The sequence below is a fragment of the Doryrhamphus excisus genome, chromosome 7 (genome assembly GCF_030265055.1).
Source record: "Doryrhamphus excisus isolate RoL2022-K1 chromosome 7, RoL_Dexc_1.0, whole genome shotgun sequence".
In the NCBI taxonomy this organism is placed as follows: domain Eukaryota; kingdom Metazoa; phylum Chordata; class Actinopteri; order Syngnathiformes; family Syngnathidae; genus Doryrhamphus; species Doryrhamphus excisus.
Window position 1 is genome coordinate 1,712,581 of NC_080472.1, and position 26,810 is coordinate 1,739,390.

The window sequence follows — 26,810 nt, forward strand, 5'->3', positions numbered from 1 at the left end:
ATAAAAATTAACATGAAACGTTTATTTAATAATTTAATAATAAATAAAAATTAATTTGTTTCATTTGTTTTTTGATTTGCTTATTTATTTTTCCATCCTATTTTGTGTCGAAAAATAAAAATTAACATGAAACGTTTATTTAATAATTTAATAATAAATAAAAAATAATTGGTTAATTTGTTTCATTTGAATTAGAATAAGACGGTATCGACTTCGGACGATACTTGCTTTAAAACAGAGATCCCCTCCGCCAATCAGCTCCGCCCCTGCGCTTCAGAAGGCAGCGGATGCGGCTGGAGGGACCCAGCAGAGGTGGACTAACCACTCGACCCCCGTGCCGCCCTGGATCCATGCATATAAAATTTAATTTTTCCCTCCAAAATACCAAAAATGAAATTGCTCACAGTCCAAATCCTGTCTCAGGTCGGTGATTCTGCAACATCACATGACAAAATGGCGGACATGATGGACGACGGAGGTAATTTGAGGAACGCCGTCAACTGCACCGCCTCGGGCTGTAAATGGCCAAAATCTGGAAAAAAGGTCAAAGTTCCTTATGAAATCTCCACAGATTATTGTAAGTGAAAAATTATTTAATAATTTAATAATACATAAAAATTAATTTGTTAATTTGTTTCATTTGTTGTTTGATTTTTTTATTTATTTTTCCATCTTATTTTGTGTTGAAAAATAAAAATTAACATTAAACATTTATTTAATAATTTAATAAAAATTAATTTATTAATTTGTTTTATTTGTTGTTTGATTTGCTTATTCATTTTTCCATCTTATTTTGTGTCGAAAAATAAATATTAACATTAAACATTTATTTAATAATTTAATAAAAATTAATTTGTTAATTTGTTTCATTTGTTTTTTGATTTGCTTATTTATTTTTTCATCTTATTTTGTGTCAAAAAATAAAAATGAACATTAAACATTTATTTAATAATTTAATAATAAATAAAAATGAATTTGTTTCATTTGTTTTTTGATTTGCTTATTTATTTTTCCATCTTATTTTGTGTCGAAAAATAAAAATTCACATTAAACGTTTATTTAATAATTTAATAATAAGTAAAAAAAATTTGTTAATTGGTTTCATTTGTTTTTTGATTTGCTTATTTATTTTTCCATCTTATTTTGTGTCGAAAAATAAAAACTAACATTAAACGTTTATTTAATAATAAATAAAAATTAATTTGTTAATTTGTTTCATTTGTTTTTTTTGATTTGCTTATTTATTTTTATTTATTTTAAATTAACATGAAACGTTTATTTAATAATTTAATAATAAATAAAATTTAATTTGTTGATTTGTTTCATGTGTTTCATGATTTGCTTATTTATTTTTCCATCTTATTTTGTGTCGAAAAATAAAAATTCACATTAAACGTTTATTTAATAATTTAATAATAAATAAAAATTAATTTGTTAATTGGTTTCATTTGTTTTTTGATTTGCTTATTTATTTTTCCATCTTATTTTGTGTCGAAAAAATAAAAATTAACATTAAAGTTTTTTTAATAATTTAATAATAAATAAAAATTAATTTATCATAATTTATAATAATTTAATGTTTTATCAGAGAAACAAAAGCACTGAAAAAGTGGAGGGTATAGCAGAAGCAGAAGCATTGAAGACAGTTTTTTATTTAGTATTATTATTATTTTTTTCTGTTTTTAATATATATTAAATATATATTTTTAATATATATTATTTGTTTTTTTTCTCTGCAGCGAAGAAGCAGAGGAACTTCATCGTAAAAATTCTGAAAGACTTCAAGAATAGTACCTGCATTCACTTCATAAAGAGGAAGAAAAAGCATAGAGACTACCTATACTTTTTTTCTGGCAAAGGGTACCAAAACACACAAACACACCCCAAAACTTAAACTATATTAGGAAAGCAGGAAGTGAACAAATGTAACAGTTACTGATTGTAAAAGTACCAAATGGTAAAAAATAAAAAATAAATAAAATAAATAAAAAATGTAAAATTGTTTCAGTTATATTAATATTTAAATATATATTATGTATTATTATATTAAATTTAATTATATTATTTAAACATAAATTAGGAAAAAGTTTACAAAAAAAACCCAAAACTTAAACTATATTAGGAAAGCAGGAAGTGAACAAATGTAACAGTTACTGATTGTAAAAGTACCAAATGGTAAAAAAAAAATAATTTTAAGTCATATTAATATTTAAATATATATTATGTATTATTATATTAAATTTAACTATAACATTTAAATATAAATTAGGAAAAAAAATCAAAAAATGTACAACCCCCCCCCAAAAAAACTTAAACTATATTAGAAAAGCAGGAAGTGAACAAATGTAACAGTTACTGATTGTAAAAGTACCAAATGGTTAAAAAAAAAATAAGTTATATTATTTTTTAAATATATATTATGTATTATTATATAAAATTTAATTATATTATTTAAATATAAATCAGGGGAAAAAAATCAAAAAATTGACAAAAAAAATCCAAAACTTAAACTATATTAGGAAAGCAGGAAGTGAACAAATGTAACAGTTACTGATTGTAAAAGTACCAAATGGTAAAAAAAAATAATAATTTTTTTTAAAGTCATATTAATATTTAAATATATATTATGTATTATTATATTAAATTTAACTATAACATTTAAATATAAATTAGGAAAAAAAATCAAAAAATGTACAACCCCCCCCCAAAAAAACTTAAACTATATTAGAAAAGCAGGAAGTGAACAAATGTAACAGTTACTGATTGTAAAAGTACCAAATGGTTAAAAAAAAAAATAAGTTATATTATTTTTTAAATATATATTATGTATTATTATATAAAATTTAATTATATTATTTAAATATAAATCAGGGGAAAAAAATCAAAAAATTGACAAAAAAAATCCAAAACTTAAACTATATTAGGAAAGCAGGAAGTGATCAAATGTAACAGTTACTGATTGTAAAAGTACCAGATGGAGGGGTAGGATTTAATAAGCTTTGCTTCTTCCTACTCCTTTTGGACATGTGGAACTGGGAACTGATTATGTGATGCATTCAATTGTAATCTGATGCATGTTCAAATGAAATTCAACCATTACCATTACTAATTACCATGCATCCATTTTTTTTTTTTTTGCCTTTTTTGACATCTCAACTCTGTGTCTGTCTTCCAGGTGTTGGTCGTACATCGGCCGTTTGCAAAATAGACAGCAAATCTCCTTGAAGGCAGACGGTTGTTTATTCAGGAGCATCATGGAGCACGAGGTTCTCCACGCCATCGGATTCCACCACGAGCATGTTCGTTCTGACAGAGACGACCATGTCAACATCCATTATGAAAACATCCGACCAGGTCAGCAGCCCTTCATTTTTTCACCTTAATATAATATTATAATATTAAAAATTAAACAAGAGTTCTGTATCTTTTCTCGTATGCAGGACGGAGCCGTAATTTTGAAATACAGGAAACAAACAACATGGCTACCCCCTATGATTTTCAATCTGTGATGCACTACAACCAGTGAGTACTTCAGTCTTCAATCTGTATGCAAAATATAAACACAGAATATTTCAACATCTGGAAGGGAATGTAGTGGGAATTTACTATACCCAATATACCAATAATTTTATAATATCCTGTTTATGGAAAACTCCAAAACTCTACACTACTAAGTATAATAATTAACCTAGCATGTTTTTTTTGGAATGTGGGAGGAAACCCGAGTACCCGGAGAAAACCCAACATGCAAACTCCACACAGAGATGGCCGAGTGTGGAATCGAACTCAGGTCTTCTACATCATTAATTGATTAATTTATTTTATCAAATTAATTTTTACATATTTAAGTCATTTTTATTTTTTTATTCAGTCATGATTTCATTTATTTATTTTATCAAATAGATTTTACACTTTTTTAAAGTAATTTTTATATTTATTCATGACTTCATTTGTCAATTCTTTATTTTTAATTAATTTTTAATTAATTTTTAATGATTTTTTTAATTAATTGTTAATTAATTGTTAATTAATTTTTAATTATTTAATTTTTAATTAATTTTTAATTATTATTATTATTTTTTTTATTAATTTTTTATATAATTTCCTATTTATATTTGTTCATTACATAATTTATAAATTTATTTTAAGTCATTTTTACTTCTACATCATTTATGTATTTATTGTATCAAATTAATTTTTACACTTTTAAGTCATTTTTACTTTTATATTTAATCATGATTTAATTTATTTATTTTATCAAATAAATTTTACACTTTTTTAAAGTCATTTTTATATTTATTTATGACTTTATTTATTCATTTTATTTCATGAATATTAATTTTTTAATCATTTTATTTTTTAGATTTATTCATTACATAATTCATAAATGTTTTTACACTTCTTAAGTCATTTAGCATGCCAGAGATGGCCTAGGGTGGAATCGAACTCAGGTCTTCTACATCATTTATTCATTTATTTTATTAAATTCATTTTTACACTTTTAAGTCATTTTAACTTTTATATTTAGTCATGATTTCATTTGTTTATTTTATCAAATAAATTTTACACTTTTTTAAAAGTAATTTTCAAATTGATTTATGACTTCATTTATTCATTTTATTTCATAAATATTAATTTCCACATTTCTTAATCATTTTTTATATTTATTCATTACATAATTTATAAATTTGACACTTTTTTAAAGTACTTTTTATATTTATTTATAACTTTATTTATTCATTTTATTTCATGAATATTCATTTTTTAATCATTTTAATTTTAATATTTATTCATTACATAATTTATAAATGTTTTTACACTTCTTAAGTCATTTAGCATGCCAGAGATGGCCTAGGCTGGTCTTCTACATCATTTATTTATTTATTTTATTAAATTAATTTTTACACTTTTAAGTCATTTTTACTTTTATATTTAGTCATGATTTTATTTATTATTTTATCATATAAATATTACAATTTTTAAGTAATTTTTATATTTATTCATGACTTCATTCATTATTTTTTATTTTAAATTAATTTTTCAATTTTTTATTAATTTCATGAATATTAATTTCTTAATTATTTCATTTTTTATATTTATTTATGACTTCATTTATTAATTTTATTTCATGAATATTAATTTGTTAATCATTTTATTTTTTATATTTATTTATGACTTCATTTATTAATTTTATTTCTTGAATATTAACTTCTTAATCATTTTATTTTTTATATTTATTCATTACATAATTATTCATTAAATAATTATAAATATTTTATACACTTCTTAAGTCATTTAGCATGCCAGACATGGCCTAGGATGGAATCGAACTCGGGTCTCCTAGCTGCGTGGAGTGCACTAACCACTCGATGGCCGTGCACTTTCCCAGTTAAAGTCATTTCTTAACTTATTTGTTATATAATTCATTCAATTCATGATGCATTCAAGTTCACTACTACTTTTTGGGCTTCAGTCGTCAACCTTAATAACGATCATGTGACATGGGCCATCACTTATGATTCTGAAGGCCCTGGGAAAATTCCAGTGGAAGGGATGCGGCTACGAAACCAAGATAATAGACTCCTGGGAATTAATTAATATGATTTCACGGAACAAATACTGGGAATTCCAGTTGCAAATGTAGGTCAGTGAAGGTCACATCTTGCTGGCTTTGATTTATTTTACTTATTATTTCAATTCTTATTCGCAGTATATTTCCATTTTGTTGGTTTATTGTTTTTTTTTTTTGTTTTTTTTTTTTTGTTTTTTTTTTGTAGATTTGTCTTCTCCAAAAACGGCAAACCAACCATCACTGCCAAAGACAAGTCCATCACTAATTTCGGCAAAGCGACTGAGATGAGCACTAACGACTACGCACGTGTCAACAAACTTTATGATTGCTGTGAGTGACATTTCAACACAACAACATAATATTGACTTAATAACTAATAATAATGACTAATAATCGTGTATAAATAATGCAATTTGATTTCTTTCTTCACTAATCAGAAAACGCCTGTTATGAAGAGCATCTCCGGTGACCAGCAAAAACCAGTTTGTGTACTGGGCAAGTGGATCGGTGTACCCCAGAAATTATTTTTGAAATACATTTTTCATATTACACTTGGTTTTACTTTTATGTACGAGAACTGGTTGCAGTTTTCAAAACAGATGCACGGAACAGGGGTCTCAAACACGCGGCCCGCGGGCCAAATGTGGCCCGCAGGATGACAGTTTGAGGCCCCCCGCCTTGATATGACAGTTTAATTTGTTTAATGAATGAATGAATGAATGTTTAATTTGTTTTTTGATTTGCTTATTTATTTGTCCATCTTATTTTGTGTCGAAGAATTAAAATTAACATTAAACGTTTATTTAATAATTTAATAATAAAGAAAAATTAATTTGTTTCATTTTTTTTGATTTGCTTATTTATTTTTCCATCTTATTTAGTGTCGAAAAATAAAAAATAACATTCAACTTTTATTTAGTAATTTAATAATCAATAAAAATTAATTTGTTAATTTGTTTCATTTGTTTTTTGATTTGCTTATTTATTTTTCCATCTTATTTTGTGTCAAAAAATAAAAATTAACATTAAACGTTTATTTAATAATTTAATAATAAAGAAAAAATCATTTGTTTCATTTGTGTTTTTGAATTGCTTATTTATTTTTCCATCTTATTTTGTGTCGAAAAATAAAAATTACGTTTATTTAGTATTTTAATAATAAATTAAAATTAATTTGTTTCATTTGTTTTTTTGACTTGCTTATTTATTTTTCCATCTTATTTTGTGTCGAAAAATAAAAATTAGCATTAAACGTTTATTTAATAATTTAATAATAAAGAAAAATTTATTTGTTTCATTTGTTTTTTTGATTTGCTTATTTATTTTTTCATCTTATTTTGTGTCCAAAAATAAAAATTAACATTAAACGTTCATTTAATAATTTAATAATAAAGAAAAAATAATTTGTTTCATTTGTTTTTTTGATTTGCGTATTTATTTATTTTTCCATCTTATTTTGTGTCAAAAAATAAAAATGAATATTAAACGTTTATTTAATAATTTAATAATAAATTGAAATTAATTTGTTAATTTGTTTCATTTGTTTTTTGATTTGCTTATTTATTTTTCCATCTTATTTTGTGTCGAAAAATAAAAATTAACATTAAACGTTTATTTTGTATTTTAATAATAAATAAAAATTAATTTGTTTTTTGATTTGCTTATTTATTTTTCCATCTTATTTTGTGTCGAAAAATAAAAAATAACATTAAACGTTTATTTAGTAATTTAATAATAAATAAAAATTAATTTGTTAATTTGTTTCATTTGTTTTTTGATTTGCTTATTTATTTTTTAAATAATAAATTTAAAAAATGGCTTTTTTTTCCCCCACAATATTTTTACTTCATTTCTGTAATATTACAACTCCTCCCCCAACCTAATTTTCCAAAAATGTTGTTTTGTCTCTCCTAAAATCGTACGTGGATGCTAATTTAACGGCGTAGATGTGCCTGAACTAGAGACGTAGCTTTGGCATGATATGCTATATTGCTATATCGTATCTGCATAATGTAAAGCCTGAGGGAAGATCTTTCCTTTCCTCTGAGTCCAATTATAGCTTGTGTGCTGTGTGAGCAGGCAGGCGGATCAAACCATCTTTTTCTCTTTCTCTTCCTCTTCCTTCCTCCAGCAGCAACATTATGCTTCAGCTGCAGATGTAGACTGGATGTAGACTAGCACACGCTATGGCAGGCTAGTAATTAGCACTTCACACATGCACTGTGTACTTTGACAGGTCACTTTCAATGCCTGGCACTGTCAACTAGTGATGTGTCGGTCATGAACGAACGGGTCAAAAGAACTGGTTCGTTTCTGTGACCGGAATGAACGAGGTCACCGTCTCTAAAATACCCGTTTGATTGGATGGAGAGTCAGTTGGAGTTCAATGTTAGCACTGTGAGTGACTAGCAGTGAGTGACAGCTCCTGTGGGAACATTAGTGGTGTGTCGGTCATGAACGAACGGGTCAAAAGAACATGTTGACCCGTTCGGTGACTCGTTCACAAAAAAGAACTAGTTCTTTTGACCCGTGTGAGTGACTTGCACGAGTTGCGCTCGACAGCAACTCCTGTGGGAACATTGTGTCATGAACGAACTGGTCAAAAAAACTTCTCTTCTGTGAACGGAATGAACAAGGTAACCGCCCCTAAAATACCCGTTTGATTGGATGGAGAGTCAGTTGGAGTTGAGTGTTAGCACTGTGAGTGACTGGCACGAGTTGTGGTTGATGGCAGCTCCTATGGGAACATTAGTGGTGTATCGGTCATGACCCGTTGACCCGTTCGGTGACCCGTTCACAAAAAAGAACTAGTTTTTTTGACCCGTTCGTTCTCATCTCCTGTCTCTGTGGCCTACATGCTAACCACTCATTAGTAGTGTGTCGGTCATGAACGAACGGGTCAAAAGAACGAGTTGACCCGTTCGGTGACTCGTTCACAAAAAAGAACTAGTTCTTTTGACCCGTTCGTTCCCATCTCCTGACTCTGTGGCCTACATGCTAACCACTCATTAGTACTGTGTCAGTCATGAACGAACGGGTCAAAAGAATGAGTTGACCCGTTCGGTGACTTGTTCACAAAAAAGAACTAGTTCTTTTGACTCGTTCGTTCCCATCTCCTGACTGTATGGCCTACATGTTAACCACTCATTAGTAGTGTGTCGGTCATGAACGAACGGGTCAAAAGAGCTGGTTCTTTTCTGTGAACGAGGTCACCGTCTCTAAAATACCCGTTTGATTGGCTGGAGAGTCAGTTGGAGTTGAGTGTTAGCATTGTGAGTGACTGGCACGAGTTGCGGTCGACGGGAGCTCCTGTGGGAACATTAGTGGTGTGTCGGTCATGAACGAACTGGTCAAAAGAACTTCTTTTCTGTGAACGGAATGAACAAGGTAACCGCCCCTAAAATACCCGTTTGATTGGATGGAGAGTCAGTTGGAGTTGAGTGTGAGCAGTGTGAGTGACTGGCACGAGTTGTGGTCGACAGTAGCTCCTATGGGAACAATAGTGGTGTGTCAGTCATGAACAAATGGGTCAAAAGAACTGGTTCTTTTTTGCGAACGGATTGAGCGAGGTCACCGTCCCTAAAATACCCGAGTTGAGTGTGAGCAGTGTGAGTGACTGGCACGAGTTGCGGTCGACAGCAGCTCCTGTGGGAACATTAGTGGTGTGTCGGTCATGAACGAACGGGTCAAAAGAACGAGTTGACCCGTTCAGTGACTCGTTCACAAAAAAGACCCATTCGTTCCCATCTCCTGACTCTGTGGCCTACATGCTAACCACTCATTAGTAGTGTGTCGCTCATGAACGAACGGGTCAAAAGAACTGGTTCATTTCTGTGAACGGAATGAACGAGGTCACCGCCCCTAAAATACCCGTTTGATTGGCTGGAGAGTCAGTTGGAGTTGAGTGTTAGCACTGTGAGTGACGGTCGACAGTAGCTCCTGTGGGAACATTAGTGGTGTATCGGTCATGACCCGTTGACCTGTTCGGTGACTCGTTCACAAAAAAGAACTAGTCTTTTTGACCCGTTCGTTCTCATCTCCTGACTCTGTGGCCTACATGCTAACCACTCATTAGTAGTGTGTCGGTCATGAACGAACGGGTCAAAAGAGCTGGTTCTTTTCTGTGAACGGAATGAACGAGGTCACCGCCTCTAAAATACCCGTTTGATTGGCTGGAGAGTCCGTTGGAGTTCAATATTAGCACTGTGAGTGACTAGCATTGAGTGACAGCTCCTGTGGGAGCATTAGTGGTGTGTCGGTCATGAACGAACGGGTCAAAAGAACGAGTTGACCCGTTCGGTGACTCGTTCACGAAAAAGAACTAGTTCTTTTGACCCGTGTGAGTGACTTGCACGAGTTGCGGTCGACAGCAGCTCCTGTGGGAACATTAGCGGTGTGTCAGTCATGAACGAACGGGTCAAAAGAACGAGTTGACCCGTTCGGTGACTCGTTCACAAAAAAGAACTAGTTAATTAGCCCCAATGAGAATTAACGTAAATCAGAAAAACACAAATCTGAACACAAAACACCTTTTTAAAGTTCTACATGCAGAAAATGAATGCTATTTCATGAGCTAGCTCATAGCATGCTAACAAAGATGCTAACAGGGAGGGATGTTTTCATTAATAACACAGTGTATTAAACTGTACGCAGCGTATTAAACAACACGACAAAATTGTGGCGTTCGACGTTAACAACAACAAAAAAAAGCTAAATGTAGCGGATGCTAACTAAAGTTCCACTGTAAAAATCATCATAATAACAACAATAATAACAACTGACGACCATGAATCAAATCTCAACTGCCGATGTTGCCTCCCCTACTTGCAGCGGAACACATTTACTGTGACACACTGTGACTATAGGGGTGTTAGTTCATTTCTAGAGGGCTCTAATCATGTTTAAAAAAAAGCTGTTTGGGAGATTGTAAACAGCTTTTCTATGCTATTTCTTTATTTTCTAATTTTCAAAAAATTACAACCAATTTTTTCTTTATTTTTGTAAAATTTTTGTAATTTTTTTATATTTTTTTGTTTCACATAAAATAACTAATTTTTTGTCTTTTTTATTTAATATTTGAACTCTGTTCTGCAACATTCATTCACTGTCTGTCGGGGGGGGGGGGGGGGTGAAAAAGGATGAAAATGAAGGATCCATCCTATAAGGATGTTGCAGTCATACAAAGATATCCAAAACTGTAAAAGGCAGCAGCTGTACCATTACACCACCAGGTTGAATGATGCTTTTCTATGTTATAACTACAAAATATTGTATTTATAAAAAAAAGGAATTCTATTTGGAGGAAATTCACTTATCACGGTCAGATCCGGAACCAATTAATCGTGATTAATGAGGGTTTAGGTTAACCTTTTAGCACAACTTAACATGGTAGAGATATTCTGTTCTAAAAGAAAGCTGATAATAATCAGGAAGTGTTTATTTCATTATAAGAAACTGATGATTTGAATTCATCCGCACGAATGAGGTTTTCGTATGTGCGTTTTTTCCTGCATGAGTGCGTTTATGTGCTGGAATTTCGATCAATATTTGCCCGAGTCTTAATCACACCGGAGTAGCTGTTCTCGAGGTGAGGCTGAGCGGCTTTGGTTGCTCCTGTCAAGTCCGATCAGGGTGACGAAGCAGAACGCCGGCAAAATACTTGACACACTTGATGTGCCAAAAAGGGTTATGCTGTGTTGAGGGGAAAAAAATATATATATATATTTACCAAATTTAATCTGAAGAATGTTGGACTGGTCTTGTGAGATACACTTTGAAATCTCCTGGGATGTTTTTTTTTGAAGAATATTTGCCGCGCTTTAAGGCTGAGCAAATGAAAGACATATTTTCCTGCCCAAAGCCGTCATTCAGTCGTCAAAATTCTAATTAATTTATGCAGATGCACGAGATGTCAGCGTGATTTTTAAGATGATACACTGGATTGGAAATAACTATTATAATAAAATATTATTATAAGCGAGTCTAATGAAAATGAAAAAATGTTGCCACTCCTATTTCTCTTTGTGATATGGGTGACAAATATTCTATATTATTAGTAGTATAAACTTCTGTCTTTGCTCTTTTTTACCCCATTTTTCATTTTTATTTTATTATTATTTTATTTTATTATTTATTTTTTTTTTTACAAATTTTAGACCATTTTTTAGTATTTTTTTTTTAGTAATTTTAATTTAACCTAATTAAAAAAAAATACAACCTATTTTTTATATTCTTTATTCTTGTAAAATTCTTGTAATTCTTATTTTTGGTATTTGAACTTTCTTCTAGTAAATTTTCTTCTCGGAATAATAACTTTATTTCCACAATATTTTGACTTTATTTCTGTAATATTCCAACTTTTTCCCCCAACCTAATTAAAAAAAATACAACCTATTTTTTTTCCATTAGTCTTTATTCTTTTAAAATTCTTGTGATTTTTTTTTTTTTTTTTTTTGGAGGGTACTTTTTTCGAGTAAATTTTCTTCTCGGAATAATAACTTTATTTCCACAATATTTTGACTTTATTTCTGTAATATTATAACTTTTTCCCCAACCTAATTTTCAAAAAAGTACAAGCTATTTTTTTTCCAATAGTCCTTATTTTTGTAAAATTCTTGTGATTTTTTTTTTGGTATTTGAACTTTTTTCTAGTAAATTTTCTTCTCGGAATAATAACTTTATTTCCACAATATTTTGACTTTATTTCTGTAATATTACAACTTTTTCCCCCCAACCTAATTTTCAAAAAATTACAAGCTATTTTTTTAAAATAGTGTTTATTTTTGTGAAATTCTTGTGATTTTTTGGGGGGTATTTGAACTTTTTTCTAGTAAATTTTCTTCTCGGAATAATAACTTTATTTTCACAATATTTTGACTTTATTTCTGTAATATTACAACTTTTTCCCCCAACCTAATTTTCAAAGAATTACAACCAAAATTTTTTCTAATAGTCTTTATTCTTGTAAAATTCTTGTGATTTTTTTTATTTGAATTTTTTTGGGGGGGGGGGAATATTTGAACTTTTTTGTAGTAAATTTTTTTCTCGGAATAATAACTTCATTTCCACAATATGTTGACTTTATTTCTGTAATATTACAACTTTTTCCCCTGACCTAATTTTCAAAAAAATTACAACCAATTTTTTTTTGCTAATATTCTTTATTTTTGTAAAATTATTGTAATTTTTTTTTTGGGGGGGGGGGGGTATTTGAACTTCCTTCTAGTAAATTTTCTTTTTTTTTTTCCCCCAACCTAATTTTCTAAAAATTACAACTTAATTTTTTTTGTTTGTCATAAAATAACAAGTTATTTTTTTGTCTTTTTAAATTAATATTTGGGGGGGGGGGGGCAACCCGACAGACAGAGAGAGACGAGACAGGGTGAAACAAAAGGATGAAAATGAAGTTCAAGGATGAAGGATCCATCCTATAAGGATGTTTGCAGTCATACAAAGATACCCAAAAACTGTAAAAGGCAGCAGCTGTACCATTACACCATCATATTGAATGATGTCATTTTATCGTTTTAATCTTCTGCATGCTGTCTTTCAAAGGGAGGGTACATTGATGCATGGAGGGGTGGGTGGGTGGGGACGTGGGGGGTGGGGGGGCGGGTGTTCACACTATGCACCAATAGCTTCATCATCCTCCACTAACAGGATTATAGCCTCTTGTGGAAAAGTCACATTGTCGAAATGTGGAAAGTTTTGCACACACGCTGAGCTGTGCCTCACATTTTAATTAATCAGAAAAGTGGAAAAAAAAAAATCCACCCGAGGCGCATGAAGTCAACTTTTCCAAAGCCAGTTAGAAAACATGGTGCATGTTTTCTAGGTCAGTTCTGGCTTCCATTTGGTTCTCATCACTTCGGCTGCGCCTCCGAGTCTTACGTAACAATCATTTACCACTTTGGCAAATGGAAGCCATTTTGGATAAAATACTATTTATGCAGGGAAACTAACTCAGGGGTGTACAAAGGGTCAATACCGGACCTCGCAGCTAGGAGACCGATGTTCGATTCCACCCTCGGCCATCTCTGTGTGGAGTTTGCATGTTTGACCCGTGCATGCGTGGGTCTACATTGGCTAAGACAAACATTGCATGACATGAGATCGAGTGCAAAAGGTTATCCTCTTTTTTAGTGTGGAAGTGGTAATTTTTTTTGCTTCTTTGTCCCTCAACCTCACTTTATTTTAAATATTTTTATTTTATTTATTTATTCTTTAATATTTTTATTTATTATTATTATTTTATTTTATTTTATTTTATTTTATTTTATTTTATTTTATTTTATTTTATTTTATTTTATTTTATTTTATTTTATTTTATTTTATTTTATTTTATTTATTTAATATTATTATTATAATTATTTAATATATTATTTAATATTTGTATTTATTATTTTTAAATATTTTTTATTTGGAGGCTAACTGTTAGCTTAGTAGGTGGCTATGCTAGCAGTGTTGATCCTGTGCAATGTGATGTAAACAAAGAATAATAAGTGTAAAAGTGACTTTTGGAGTGTTATTTCATGTCTTCAGGGTTCTAATAATGTTAGCGCACAGGCCAAACAGCTAGCAGACCCGAGTTCGATTCCACCCTCGGTCATCTCTGTGTGGAGTTTGCATGTTTTCCCCGTGCATGCATGGGTTTTGCGTGGGTCTACATTGGCTAAGACGAACATAGCATGACATGAGATCGAGTGCAAAAGGTTATCCTCTCATTTAGTGTGGAAGTGGTACATTTTTTTGCTTCTTTTTCCTTCTTTTTCCCTTTCTTTTGTCTCTTGAAATATTTTTTTGATCTTAGAATAAGTTATTTGGAGGCTAACTGGTTAGCTTAGTAGGTAGCTATGCTAGCAGTGTTGATCCTGTTGCCTATGCAATGTGATGTAAACAAAGAATAATAGTGTAGAAGTGACTTTTGGAGTGTTATTTCATGTCTTCAGGGCTCTAATAATGTTAGCGCACAGGCCACACAGCTAGGGGACCCCGAGTTCGATTCCACCCTCGGCCATCTCTGTGTGGAGTTTGCATGTTCTCCCCCCGTGCATGCGTGGGTTTTCTCCGGGTACTCCGGTTTCCTCCCACATTCCAAAAAAAAAAAACATGCTAGGTTAATTAGCGACTCCAAATTGTCCATAGGTATGAATGTGAGTGTGAATGGTTGTTTGTCTATATGTGCCCTGTGATTGGCTGGCTCGACCGAAGACAGCTGGGATAGGCTCCAGCACGCCCTCGTGAGGCAAAGCGGTAGAAAATGAATGAATGAATGACGTTTAAGTGAAAATCTCTTATCTGAATTGACGTCAGCTCCTCCGTTAACCTGCTGCACACAACAATTAACACAAGTGCAATTGTGTTAATTGACTGATTAACCCCAGGTCACATTCTGCACACACATATTCCAGATCTCATTATATCCCATTACAAACAAATGATAATAATAATAACAATAATAATAATGCCTTTTGTTTCCTTTTAGGTCGGCACCTCCGTATTGCAATTATGACGATGATGATGTTTCATCGGCGTGTGAATTTATTTCAACGATAAATCAGTTTTGGTGGCACATCGTGATTAGAATTTGTTATCACGAGGCAGCTGCAGCGGGAATGTTTTGTTCTATGCGGCGTGTCGACGGAGCCCACCGTGTTGCTATATTTGGTGTGCCTGGTCTGTTTCATAAAAACATAAGCGATCATAAAAAGTAGGGCAGCCCGCAGTGGCAGGAACCTTCGCAAACCTCCAGCCTTTGTTTTATTAGTCACACTGGATGCATTCCTGTTCCTGTTTTGGGGATATGAGCTCTGGTGAATGGGATGCACAACCTTTTTCCTTCATATTCCGAGTTATATATATATATATATTTTTTGAATAATTATAATATCACAAGAAGAAATATTGCATTAAAAAAATAATTTATATTAAATAAAAAATATTAAATAAAAAATATTAAATTAAAAAATTAAATTAATATTAAAAATTACAAATTTGTTCTTTAATATTTAAACTCCATTTAAATAAAATTATTTTTTTTCCCTCATATTCTGAGTTTTATATATATATATATATATATATATATATATATATATATATGAATAATTATAATATCACAAGAAGAAATATCAAATTAAAAAAATAAATACAATTAAATTAATATTAAATAAACAAATATTAAATTAAAAAAATTAAATAAAATTAAATTAATATTAAAAATAAATATGGAAAAAAATTAAAATTAACGTAAATCAGAAAAACACAAATCTTAACTTTTATGGTTTTACCGTTGAATGGGATGCAGTCTCCATGCCAGGGAGTTAAACAGCATTTAGAATATTTCACCATCATTATAAAATATAAGTCTGGTTCAGTATATTTCATATATAATATATTTATAGCAGAACCAATGAAGGGTACTGGTTACCACTCCATAACATAAATATATGTCCATAATTGACTTTATTCCCATACTATTTTCACCTTGATTTTCATAATATTATAACAATTCCCACAACCAAATTTACCAAAAAAAAAAAATTAATTATTTGAATAAAATTATTTTTTTCCTCATATTCCAAGTTATATATATATTTTTGAATAATTATAATATCACAAGAAGAAATATTAAATTAAAAAAATTAATTAATATTAAATAAAAAATATTAAATTAAAAAATTAAATTAATATTAAAAATAAATATGGAAAAAAAATCAAAATTAACGTGAATCAGAAAAACACAAATCTTAACACAAAAAAACTTTGATAGTTTTACCGTTAAAGTTCTACATGCAGAAAATAATGCTAAAATAATGCTATTTCATGAGCTAGCTCATAGCATGCATCAATAAATGACTTTATTCCCATACTATTTTCACTTTGATTTTCATAATATTATAACAATTCCCACAACCAAATTTACCAAAAATTACAATTTTTTTCTTTAATATTTAATCTCCATTTGAATAAAAAGATTTTTTCCCCCTCACATTCTGAGTTATATATATATATTTTTGAATAATTATAATATCACAAGAAGAAATATTAAATACATTTTTTTATTAATATTAAATAAAAAAATATTACATTAAAAAATTATATAAAATTAAATTAATATTAAAAATAAATACTTAAAATGAACGTAAATCAGAAAAACACAAATCTTAACACAAAACAACTTTTATAGCTTTACCCTTAAAGTTCTACATACAGAAAATAATGCTATTTCATGAGCTAGCTCATAGCATGCTATCAAGGATGCTAATAAGGAGGAATGTTTTCATTCCGAGTTATATATATATTTTTTAATAATTATAATATCACAAGAAGAAATATTAAATTAAAAAATTAAATACAAATAAATTAATATTATATTTAAAAAATATTAAATAAAAAATAAATACAATTAAATTAAGATTGAAAATAAATATGGAAAAAAAATTAAATTAACGTAAATCAGAAAAACACAAATCTTAACACAAAACCACTTTTATAGTTTTACTGTTAAAGTTCTACATGCAGAAAATAATGCTATTTCATGAGCTAGCTCATAGCATGCTAACAAGGATGCTAACAAGGAGGAATGTTTTCATTAATAACACAGTTGGACTCACGCAAGGGTACTGGTTACGACTCCATAACATGCCAGTGAATGGACATTATTCCCATACTATTATCACCATGATTTTCATAATATTATAACAATTTCCACAACCAAATTTACCAAAAATTAAAAAAAATAAAATTAATATTTAAACTCCATTTGAATAAAATATTTTTTTCCCTCACATTCTGAGTTATATATATATATTTTGAATAATTATAATATCACAAGAAGAAATATTAAATTAAAAAAATAAATTAATATTAAATAAAAAATATTAAATAAAAAAATTAATTAATATATAACCCCTGACTTAGTATATTAAATGTGTAGCTTTCCAAAAAGAGTCATTTTTCACCTTTTGTTTTCATAAAGTACAGCAGATGGACACGCTAATAATAGCAGGTGGTGTTCTATAGCGTGTTGCATTCGAGGAATATGCATTATTTATCCGCTGTGAAACAGTGATAGCTCAATAGGGGAAGGAAAGTATGTACTATATATATATGGCTTTAGCTTATCGCCATGGAAACACAGTATATGTATTGTTGATGATGGTATTAGCTTAAAATATTGTGAGATAGTACACTACCAATCTTTGTGAGGCCACATGCATGAGGCCACGTCGGGGGTGCTGGAGCCTATCCCAGCCGTCTTTGGGCGAGCCAGCCAATCACAGGGCACATATAGACAAACAACCATTCACACTCACATTCATACCTACGGACAATTAGGAGTCGCTAATTAACCTAGCATGTTTTCGGAATGTGGGAGGAAACGACTAATAATTACATTCTTAGTCGATTAATCTGACGCTTGTTTTACGATTAATCGAGTAATCGGTTCGGCCCCAGACAAACCAAATTAATAGTCAAACAGTCAGTGGTTTTGCAACATTCATTCATTTATTTTCTACTGCGTATCTTCACTAGGGTCGCGGGGGGTGCTGGAGCCTATCCCAGCTGTCGTCGGGCGAGCCAGCCAATCACAGGGCACATATAGACAAACAACCATTCACACTCACATTCATACCTACGGACAATTTGGAGTCGCTAATTAACCTAGCATGTTTTCGGAATGTTTTCGGAATGTGGAAATTAACTAACAACTATATACTATAATTAACTAACAATTATATTCTTAGTCGATTAATCTGACGCTTGTTTTACGATTAATCGAGTAATTGGTTTGGCCCCAGACGAACCAAATTAATATGAGTCAAACAGTCAAATTTAACCTAGCATGTTTGAATGTGGAATGTGGGAGGAAACCGGAGTACCCGGAGAGATTGCAGAGGGTGGAATCGAACACGGGTTTCCTAGTGGCGAGGCCTGTGTGCTAACCACTTGACCACCGTGCAGCCATTAGAGAAACAATAAAAAATTGACAAATCAGCAGTAATTTTACCAATTTTTTTTACCAAAATTTTTACCCCCAGTTCCGAGTTTATACCAGTCCAAAGTTCTGACACCCCCCCAATCCCAATATGACCCACACCAGCCCCCTCCAGTTCTGCATAGTAAACACTTTTTTCTTCCAAGGGGGCCCCAGCCAGTTATTAGGTCAAAGGTCACACAAGTCCATGTAGGTTTGGAGTTTTTTTTTATGTATAATAATGTAATTTTACCATTTATATTATGATTTTTGAACCTTCTCAAGAACATTGGAGTGTTTATATTTGACACACGTATGCCCCCTACAGGAGGATTTGGCTCAGTGCATCCTGCTGTATGGACTCCACATGAAGCATCACACCGTTCGTCCTTTAAATTTGACCTTGAAAATATACATGGTTTTGTATCATTGGAGTACTAAGGACAAGGCTGCACGGTGATTTGAGTGGTTAGCGCATAGGCTGCACAGCTAGGAGATCCCAGTTCGATTCCACTCTCGGCCATCTCTGAATAAACTCAGTACGTAATTGGGAACAACAATGTTATTTTAATTATATTAAGTTGAAATATTAGAGAAAAAATTTGTAAAATTCTGACAAATACAAAAACAAAATGAGTTTAGTATTTTTAGAAAATTATGTCGCCGAAAAGTACTAACTTTACAGAAATAAAATCAAAATATTGTGGGAATAAAGTCATAATTACAAGAAGAAAACTTGAATAAAGAAAAAGAAAAGAAAAAGAAAAAAAATGTTGAAATTTTATGTGAATAAACTCATAATATTTTGGGAAAATATAAAATAATAAATAATAAATAAAATAATAATAAATAAAAAATAATGTTCTTTTAGTAGCATAGAGTTGAAATGTAAATGTATTTTTAAAAGTCATAATATTATGAGAAATAAACAAAACAGATGTAATTTTGGGAAAAGTCAGAATATTACAGAAATATATTCAAAATATTGGGAATAAAATCTTGATTCCGAAATGAAAAATCTCCCATTAAAATAAAAGATAAAAAATAGAGTTGAAATATTGTGAGAATAAAGTCATGATAATTTTGAGAAGAACATTTACAAGAAGATTAAACAAAAAAAACAACAAAAGAAATGGAAAAAAACAGCACAATTAAATCATAATATTATGGCAAAAATAATATCCTTTTAGTAGCATAAAGTTGAAATATCAAAGAATTTTTAAAAATTGGTTTGGGGGTAAAAAGTCATAATATTACAGGAATAAAGTCAAAATATTGCGGGAATAAAGTCATAATAATTTTGAGAACATTTACAAAAAGATTAAACAAAAAAACAACAGAAGAAATGAAAAAAATCAAATTAAATAATAATATTATGGCAAAAATAATATCTTTTTAGTAGCATAAAGTTGAAATATTAGAGAATTTTTTAAATTGGTTTGGGGAAGGAAAAGTCATAATATTAGAGGAATAAAGTCAAAATATTGTGGGAATAAAGCCACAATTATGTGAATAAAATGTACTTGAAGAAAGTTGAAAAAATTGAAAATAAAAAAAAATGTGAGAAAACAAAAAAAACAACAGAAGATATGGAAAAAAACAGCACAATTAAATCATAATATTATGGCAAAAATAATATCGTTTTAGTAGCATAAAGTTGAAATATTAGAGAATTTTAAAAAATTGGTTTGGTGGGGGAAAAAATCATAATATTACAGGAATAAAGTCAAAATATTACGGGAATAAAGTCATGATTCCGAAATGAAAAATTTCCCATAAGAATGTTGAAATGTCTTATAATATTATGGTAATAAAAGTATGAAGAATAGAGTTGAAATATTGTTTGGAATAAAGTCATAATTTGAAAAACATTTACAAGAAAATTAAACAAAAAAAAACAGAAGAAATTGAAAAAATGAAATCATAATATTATGGCAAAAATAATAACCTTTTAGTAGCATAAAGTTGAAATATGAGAGAATTTTAAAAAATTGGTTTGTGGGGAAAAAGTCATAATATTACAGGAATAAAGTCAAAATATTGTGGGAATAAAGCCACAATTATGTGAAGAAAAATGTACTTGAAGAAAGTTAAAAAAATGGAAAAAAAATTAAAAATGGGGGAAACCATTTTTATTGAATAGAGTACATAAAAATCATGAGAAAAAAATACAAAAATCATTCATTTCATTGTAATATGTAATATCTAATATGTAAACCCAGTTTCAAAATAATGAACTGTACAATAGTTTCTTCATTATGGTTCCCGTAAACAATGCAGGTCGCTGGAGGCCGACGCCCTCTCTCAGTCAAGATGTTTCTGATTGGTGAAAAAATGAGTTATTAGTCCTCGATTTACAAACTTCATACAGTACATAAATATAAATCTTGCTTGTACTCACAGCATTCATAAAGCCTGTTGACACGGGCGTAGTCGTTATCGCTCATCTCGGTCGCAGTGCCAAAAGTTGTGATGGAATCGTCTTTGGCAGTGATGGTTGGTTGGTTGTTTTTGCTGAATGCGAATCTGTAAATAAAAAAATAAAAAAACAGCAAACCCACAAAAATATATCAATGAATAAAATGAATACTAGTCTGTCAATCAAGTCATGGCTGGATGGGAGTACTCACCTGCTGTAATGCATCACTGAGTCGAAGTCATAGGGGGTGTTCAAGTTGTTCGTTTGAGAAATTTGAAAGTTGTTTTCCAATCCTGCACACAAGGAGAGAAGTTTTTTTTAACCTTGTCAATTTAATAATTTCTCGCTTATGTCGTTTAATTAGTTAACTAGTTACCAGTAAAAGTAACAACTGGCAAACGCTGTTTGAACTCGCTTCTAAACACCCGCCCACCCAAGTTCTCTGATTGGCTGAAGACGCAATCTTACTAAATCTTAGCCAATCGTTATTGCTTATGTGCTCTAAACACCCGCCCACTTAAGTTTTCTGATTGGCTGAAGACGCAACTTATTAAACCTTAGCCAAAATCCTTATTGCTTATGTGCGCTAAACACTAAACACCCGCCCACTGAAGTTCTCTGATTGGCTGAAAACGCAATCTTACTAAACCTTAGCCAATCCTTATTGCTTATGTGCTCTAAACACCCGCCCACTTGAGTTTTCTGATTGGCCGAAAACTCAATCTTACTAATCCTTAGCCAAAATCTTAATTAGTTATGTGCTCCAAACACCCGCCCACTAAAGTTCTCTGATTGGCTGAAAACGCAATCTTACTAAACCTTAGCCAATCCTTATTGCTTATGTGCTCTAAACACCCGCCCACTTAAGTTTTCTGATTGGCTGAAAGCGCAATCTTACTAAACTTTAGCTAAAATCCTTATTGCTTATGCGCTCTAAACACCCGCCCACTTAAGTTCTCTGATTGGCTGAAGACGCTGTCTTAGTAAACCTTAGCCAAAAACTTTATTGCTTATGTGCTCTAAACACCCGCCCACTTAAGTTTTCTGATTGGCTGAAAACGCAATCTTACTAAACTTTAGCTAAAATCCTTATTGCTTATGTGCTCTAAACACCCGCCCACTTAAGTTCTCTGATTGGCTGAAGACGCTGTCTTAGTAAACCTTAGCCAAAAACTTTATTGCTTATGTGCTCTAAACACCCGCCCACTTAAGTTTTCTGATTGGCTGAAAACGCAATCTTACTAAACTTTAGCTAAAATCCTTATTGCTTATGTGCTCTAAACACCCGCCCACTTAAGTTCTCTGATTGGCTGAAAACGCAATCTTACTAAACCTTAGCCAATCCTTATTTAGAATCAACTGTTACTGACCTGCTTGGATGTTTTCGAAATGAATCTCGACATTGTCGTCTCGGTCAGAGCGAACGTGCTCATGGTGGAACCCGAGTGCGTGGAGAACCTCGTGCTGCACGATGTCCGTGAATAAACAACCGCTTGTCCTCAAGGAGATTTGTTGTTTATTTTGCGTGCGACCGAGGTAAGACCAACACCTGGCACACAAAAACACACAATTACATTAACATATGTGGCAGGCTAAAATATTAATATGAGATATTTTTTTGTGTTTTCTTACCCGTCGGCAGAGATAAAAGATAAATAGTCGTTGTGTTTTGCCTTCTTCTTGATGAATCGAATGCAGGTGGTGCTCTTGAAGCCTTTCAGGATGTTTTTAATGAACTTGGCTTCCGAACGAGCTGAAAGCACAGAAAAACAAACAATTCCACAAATGACACATTTGATCCAAATTAGACCAGGGGTGTCTAAAGTGCAGCCCAGGGACCTATTGTGGCGCGCAGATGTTCTTTTGCTGGCCCATGGCACATTCGACAAATATAATTTAACAAGAAAACAAAAAAAAAACAAAACAATAAATGCAAAAATTGAATTAATTTGACAAGAATAAAGTCAAAATAGTAAAAGAAAAAAAATTGTAATATAATGCCGAAATTTTTTGTACCCCAAAAAGTTGAAATATTAAAAAAAAAATTGTTTAAAAAAAAGAAGGTATAACATTATGAGAAGCAAACAAAACTAAATATTTTTTGGGGAAAATTAGGTTAGGCAAAAAATCATGACAATATTAATTAAAAAAAATTAAATTAATTAAAAAAATCACAGTTTAGCAAGGAAATCCCATTTTAGTGCCGCCCTATTTCAGTAAAAACAAGTAAAGAATAAAGTAAAAATAGTAAAAGAAAAAAAGTTGTAATATAATGTCAAAAATGTATAATTTTACTAGAAAATATTATCATATTATGAGGAAAAATAATATCATTTTAGCAGCATACACTTGAAACATTAAAGAAAAAAAACAAAAAAAAGTCGTAATATTTTGAAAAACAAACAAAATTTATTATTAAAATTATCTATTATTTAAATTAGGTTGTGGAAAAAGTTCTAATATCACAAGAATTTATTTAGAAAATATTCTGAAAATAAATTAATCATTCTGAGAAGAAAATGTACCCCAAAAAAATTGCAATAGTGAGGCAATAAAACTCAAAAATTGAAAAAAAAACTGCAACAATCTGGAAAAGGTTGTTACCTAAATTTATGTTGTAATATTATGGAAAAATAACCTAATTTTTTAGCTTGTATATTCTGAGAAATAATTACAAATAAAATGAATATTGTTTCTTCAACTTTTGGACGAGAATAAAGTCACATTAAAGTCATAATTAAATAGTAATATAACATTTAAAAACAACAGGGAGAAAGACAAGAACAAACTGTAATATTATGAGGAAAATATTTCGTTAAAATATTTTAAAAAATAAAATAAAAAAAAGAAGGTATAACATTATGAGAAGCAAAAAAAACTAAATATTTTTTTGGGGAAAATTAGTTTAGGCAAAAAATCATGATAATATTAAAATTAAAAATATAAAATAAAATATAAAATAAAATATAAAATAAAATATAAAATAAAATATAAAATAAAATATAAAATAAAATATAAAATAAAATATAAAATAAAATATAAAATAAAATATAAAATAAAATATAAAATAAAATATAAAATAAAATAAAATATAAAATAAAATATTAAATTTAATAAAATATTTAAAAAAATTAAATTAATTAAACACAGTTTAGCAAGGAAATCCCATTTTAGCGCCGCCCTATTATTTCAGTAAAAACTCTAATACCTACATAATATCCCAAATAGCATTCATATAGCTAACAATGACTTACAAAAATCGCTGGTGATCTCGTAGGGAATTTTGACCAGATTTTTTTTATTCTTCGGCCATTTGCAGTTGGTGGCGGTGCAGGGGACAGCGTTCCTCAAAATCCCTCCGTCATCGATCATGTCCACCATGATGTCCCCATGAGTCAAGTGTGGTCCCGCGGCATTACCTATGGAGACAGGATTGGCTTGATGAACCATTTCAGATACATTCAATCCTGAAAAATGACACATAATAATGATATTTATGGAAAATGGCTGGAATTTAATGCGTTAAAACTGAATTTTTTTTTACCACTTCCACACAAAATGAGAGGAGAACTTGTTTTTACATCACGTGTCACACATGCCATAACTGACTACATCCAGTGTGTTGGTCATGTGACGTAACATCATGTCTTGTATTAGAAAGTCATATTTTCACGACATTGAATGCAGCACATTTTCTTAAAATCATATTTTTACATTTAAGGAAGTATTTTTTTTTCACTTACTTGATACAATATTTTGGTTTGCCATTGCGATTTTCTCAGACGTGTATAATTCTTGATGGAGAAAAAAAAAATTTAATAACATAATAACTTTCATAGTGTCAAACCAGAATAATAATATTTTTTTCTCACCTGTTTCATTTCCATCATTTCCAGTATTGATGGAGGCCTGAAATTAAAATAAAAAAATAAAATAAAAAATTAAAATTGTCAGTTCATAGCTGTGTTGGACATTTCAGGATCATGTGCCCTGTTTTGTGCAAAATAATATTATTATTTATGAAAAAAAAACTGTATTTACGTATAATGGAAAAAATATATTGAATGCCAAAATAATGGATGCCACTATTATTATAATTAGGGATGTGCGATAAATGTGACATATCTCGTATCGTGGAATCATTTTAGCATTTTTAAAATATAATTTTTCATAATCGGGAAGAAATCCAATACCGATATCACATTTTTATACTGATATCAGGTAGAAAATATGTTTTTATTATATAATGAAATATTCAATATGTTTTTATAGTTGAATTCCAATTATTCCAAGTCATTATAATATTCATTATAATATAATAATATTGAGCTTACCGGAGAAACGACCGTAAAAGGTAGAAGTAGAACAACAAAGACAAGTGGCGTCATCCTGACGATCTTTTTGCTGGCGTCTAAAAAAAGTCTAAAAAGAAAAAACGAGGAACGTTAAGAAGGAGCGAAGTATTTATATATATATATAAGAAGAAGTATTTGCAAGTAGAATCATTTCATCTTACCAGACCCGGGGTTGCTATGTCTGTGGAAGCCGGTGTACGGCTTTTTATTGGCTGTACACAAAAGGGCGTGGCCAATATGTTGTTATTTCTGTTCTACCTGAGCTGTCACTCAAAGTGTTTGACAGCCAATTAACAGCTATTTGGAAAACAATCGTGACCGGAATGAGGAAACACAAACATTATATTCATTTACACCATATGAAATTAAAAAAAAAAAAAAAAATCTTATAAAAGAAAATAACTGCTTTAGCAATAGAATCTGCAGTTCTGTAGTTATATTATAATAATATTATAATATTTAACATTTCATTGTATAATCATCATTAGCGTTATTGTGAGCTACCAATGTTCATTCGTTCGTTTTCGACCACGAATCACGCAAGCGGAAGTGGAGAACAAGAACAGAGTCGAGTTTGTTGGCTAGCGGCAAAAAGACAACAAAAAGTAAGAATTTTTTTTTTTTTTAAAATTAAATTAAAAAAATTTTTTTTGATCACGATTAATCACAGTTAACAGTTAATTTCATTGTATAATCATAATTAGCGTTATTGTGAGCTACCAATGTTCATTCGTTCATTTTCGACCACGAATCACGTAAGCGGAAGTGGAGAACAAGAACAGAGTCGAGTTTGTTGGCTAGCAGCAAAAAGACAACAAAGTAAGAAGATTTAAAAAAAAAAATTAAATAAATTTTTTTTTGATCACGATTAATCACAGTTAACAGTTAATTTCATTGTATAATCATCATTAGCATTATCGTGAGCTACCAATGTTCATTCGTTCGTTTTCGACCACGAATCACGCAAGCGGAAGTGGAGAACAAGAACAGAGTCGAGTTTGTTGGCTAGCGGCAAAAAGACAACAAAAAGTAAGAAAATTAAAAAAAAAAATTAAATAAAAAAATTTTTTTTGATCACGATTAATCACAGTTAACAGTTAATTTCATTGTATAATCATCATTAGCGTTATTGTGAGCTACCAATGTTCATTCGTTCGTTTTCGACCACGAATCACGCAAGCGGAAGTGGAGAACAAGAACAGAGTCGAGTTTGTTGGCTAGCGGCAAAAAGACAACTAAAAGTAAGAAAATTAAAAAAAAATGAAATAAAAATTTTTTTTTGATCACAATTAATCACAGTTAACAGTTAATTTCATTGTATAATCATCATTAGCGTTATTGTGAGCTACCAATGTTCATTCGTTCGTTTTCGACCACGAATCACGCAAGCGGAAGTGGAGAACAAGAACAGAGTCGAGTTTGTTGGCTAGCAGCAAAAAGACAACTAAAAGGAAAAAATTAATCACGATTAATCACAGTTAACTCAGA

General features: G+C 30.5%; 2 protein-coding genes across 2 annotated transcripts; one reads left to right on the plus strand and one right to left on the minus strand.

Moving 5' to 3' along the window:
* The first annotated feature begins 439 nt into the window (after positions 1-439).
* LOC131132320 (low choriolytic enzyme-like) lies at positions 440-6,252 on the plus strand. The gene is made up of 6 exons (XM_058077848.1): positions 440-577; positions 1,740-1,860; positions 3,176-3,354; positions 3,441-3,522; positions 5,778-5,902; positions 6,010-6,252. Coding segments are annotated over exons 1-6 (633 nt in total). The 5' UTR covers positions 440-453; the 3' UTR covers positions 6,012-6,252.
* Positions 6,253-20,683: 14,431 nt separating this feature from the next.
* LOC131132676 (hatching enzyme 1.2-like) lies at positions 20,684-25,384 on the minus strand. Its single transcript, XM_058078523.1, has 9 exons — positions 25,302-25,384; positions 24,840-24,876; positions 24,711-24,761; positions 24,222-24,386; positions 22,600-22,720; positions 22,338-22,516; positions 21,179-21,260; positions 20,950-21,074; positions 20,684-20,867 (listed from the first exon to the last, which is right to left on the minus strand). Coding segments are annotated over exons 1-9 (816 nt in total). The 5' UTR covers positions 25,356-25,384; the 3' UTR covers positions 20,684-20,865.
* Between the last annotated feature and the right edge of the window lie 1,426 nt (positions 25,385-26,810).

Coding starts and splice junctions, on each gene's coding strand:
- LOC131132320 (XM_058077848.1), top strand. CDS start 454: ATGGCGGACATGATGGACGACGGAGGTAATTTGAGGAACGCCGTCAAC. Junction 1,861..3,175: donor TACTTTTTTTCTGGCAAAGG/GTACCAAAACAC, acceptor TCTGTCTTCCAG/GTGTTGGTCGTACATCGGCC. Junction 3,355..3,440: donor TTATGAAAACATCCGACCAG/GTCAGCAGCCCT, acceptor TCTCGTATGCAG/GACGGAGCCGTAATTTTGAA.
- LOC131132676 (XM_058078523.1), bottom strand. CDS start 25,355: ATGACGCCACTTGTCTTTGTTGTTCTACTTCTACCTTTTACGGTCGTT. Junction 22,721..24,221: donor CGAGATCACCAGCGATTTTT/GTAAGTCATTGT, acceptor CTGTGCTTTCAG/CTCGTTCGGAAGCCAAGTTC. Junction 21,261..22,337: donor TTTCGAAAACATCCAAGCAG/GTCAGTAACAGT, acceptor CCTTGTGTGCAG/GATTGGAAAACAACTTTCAA.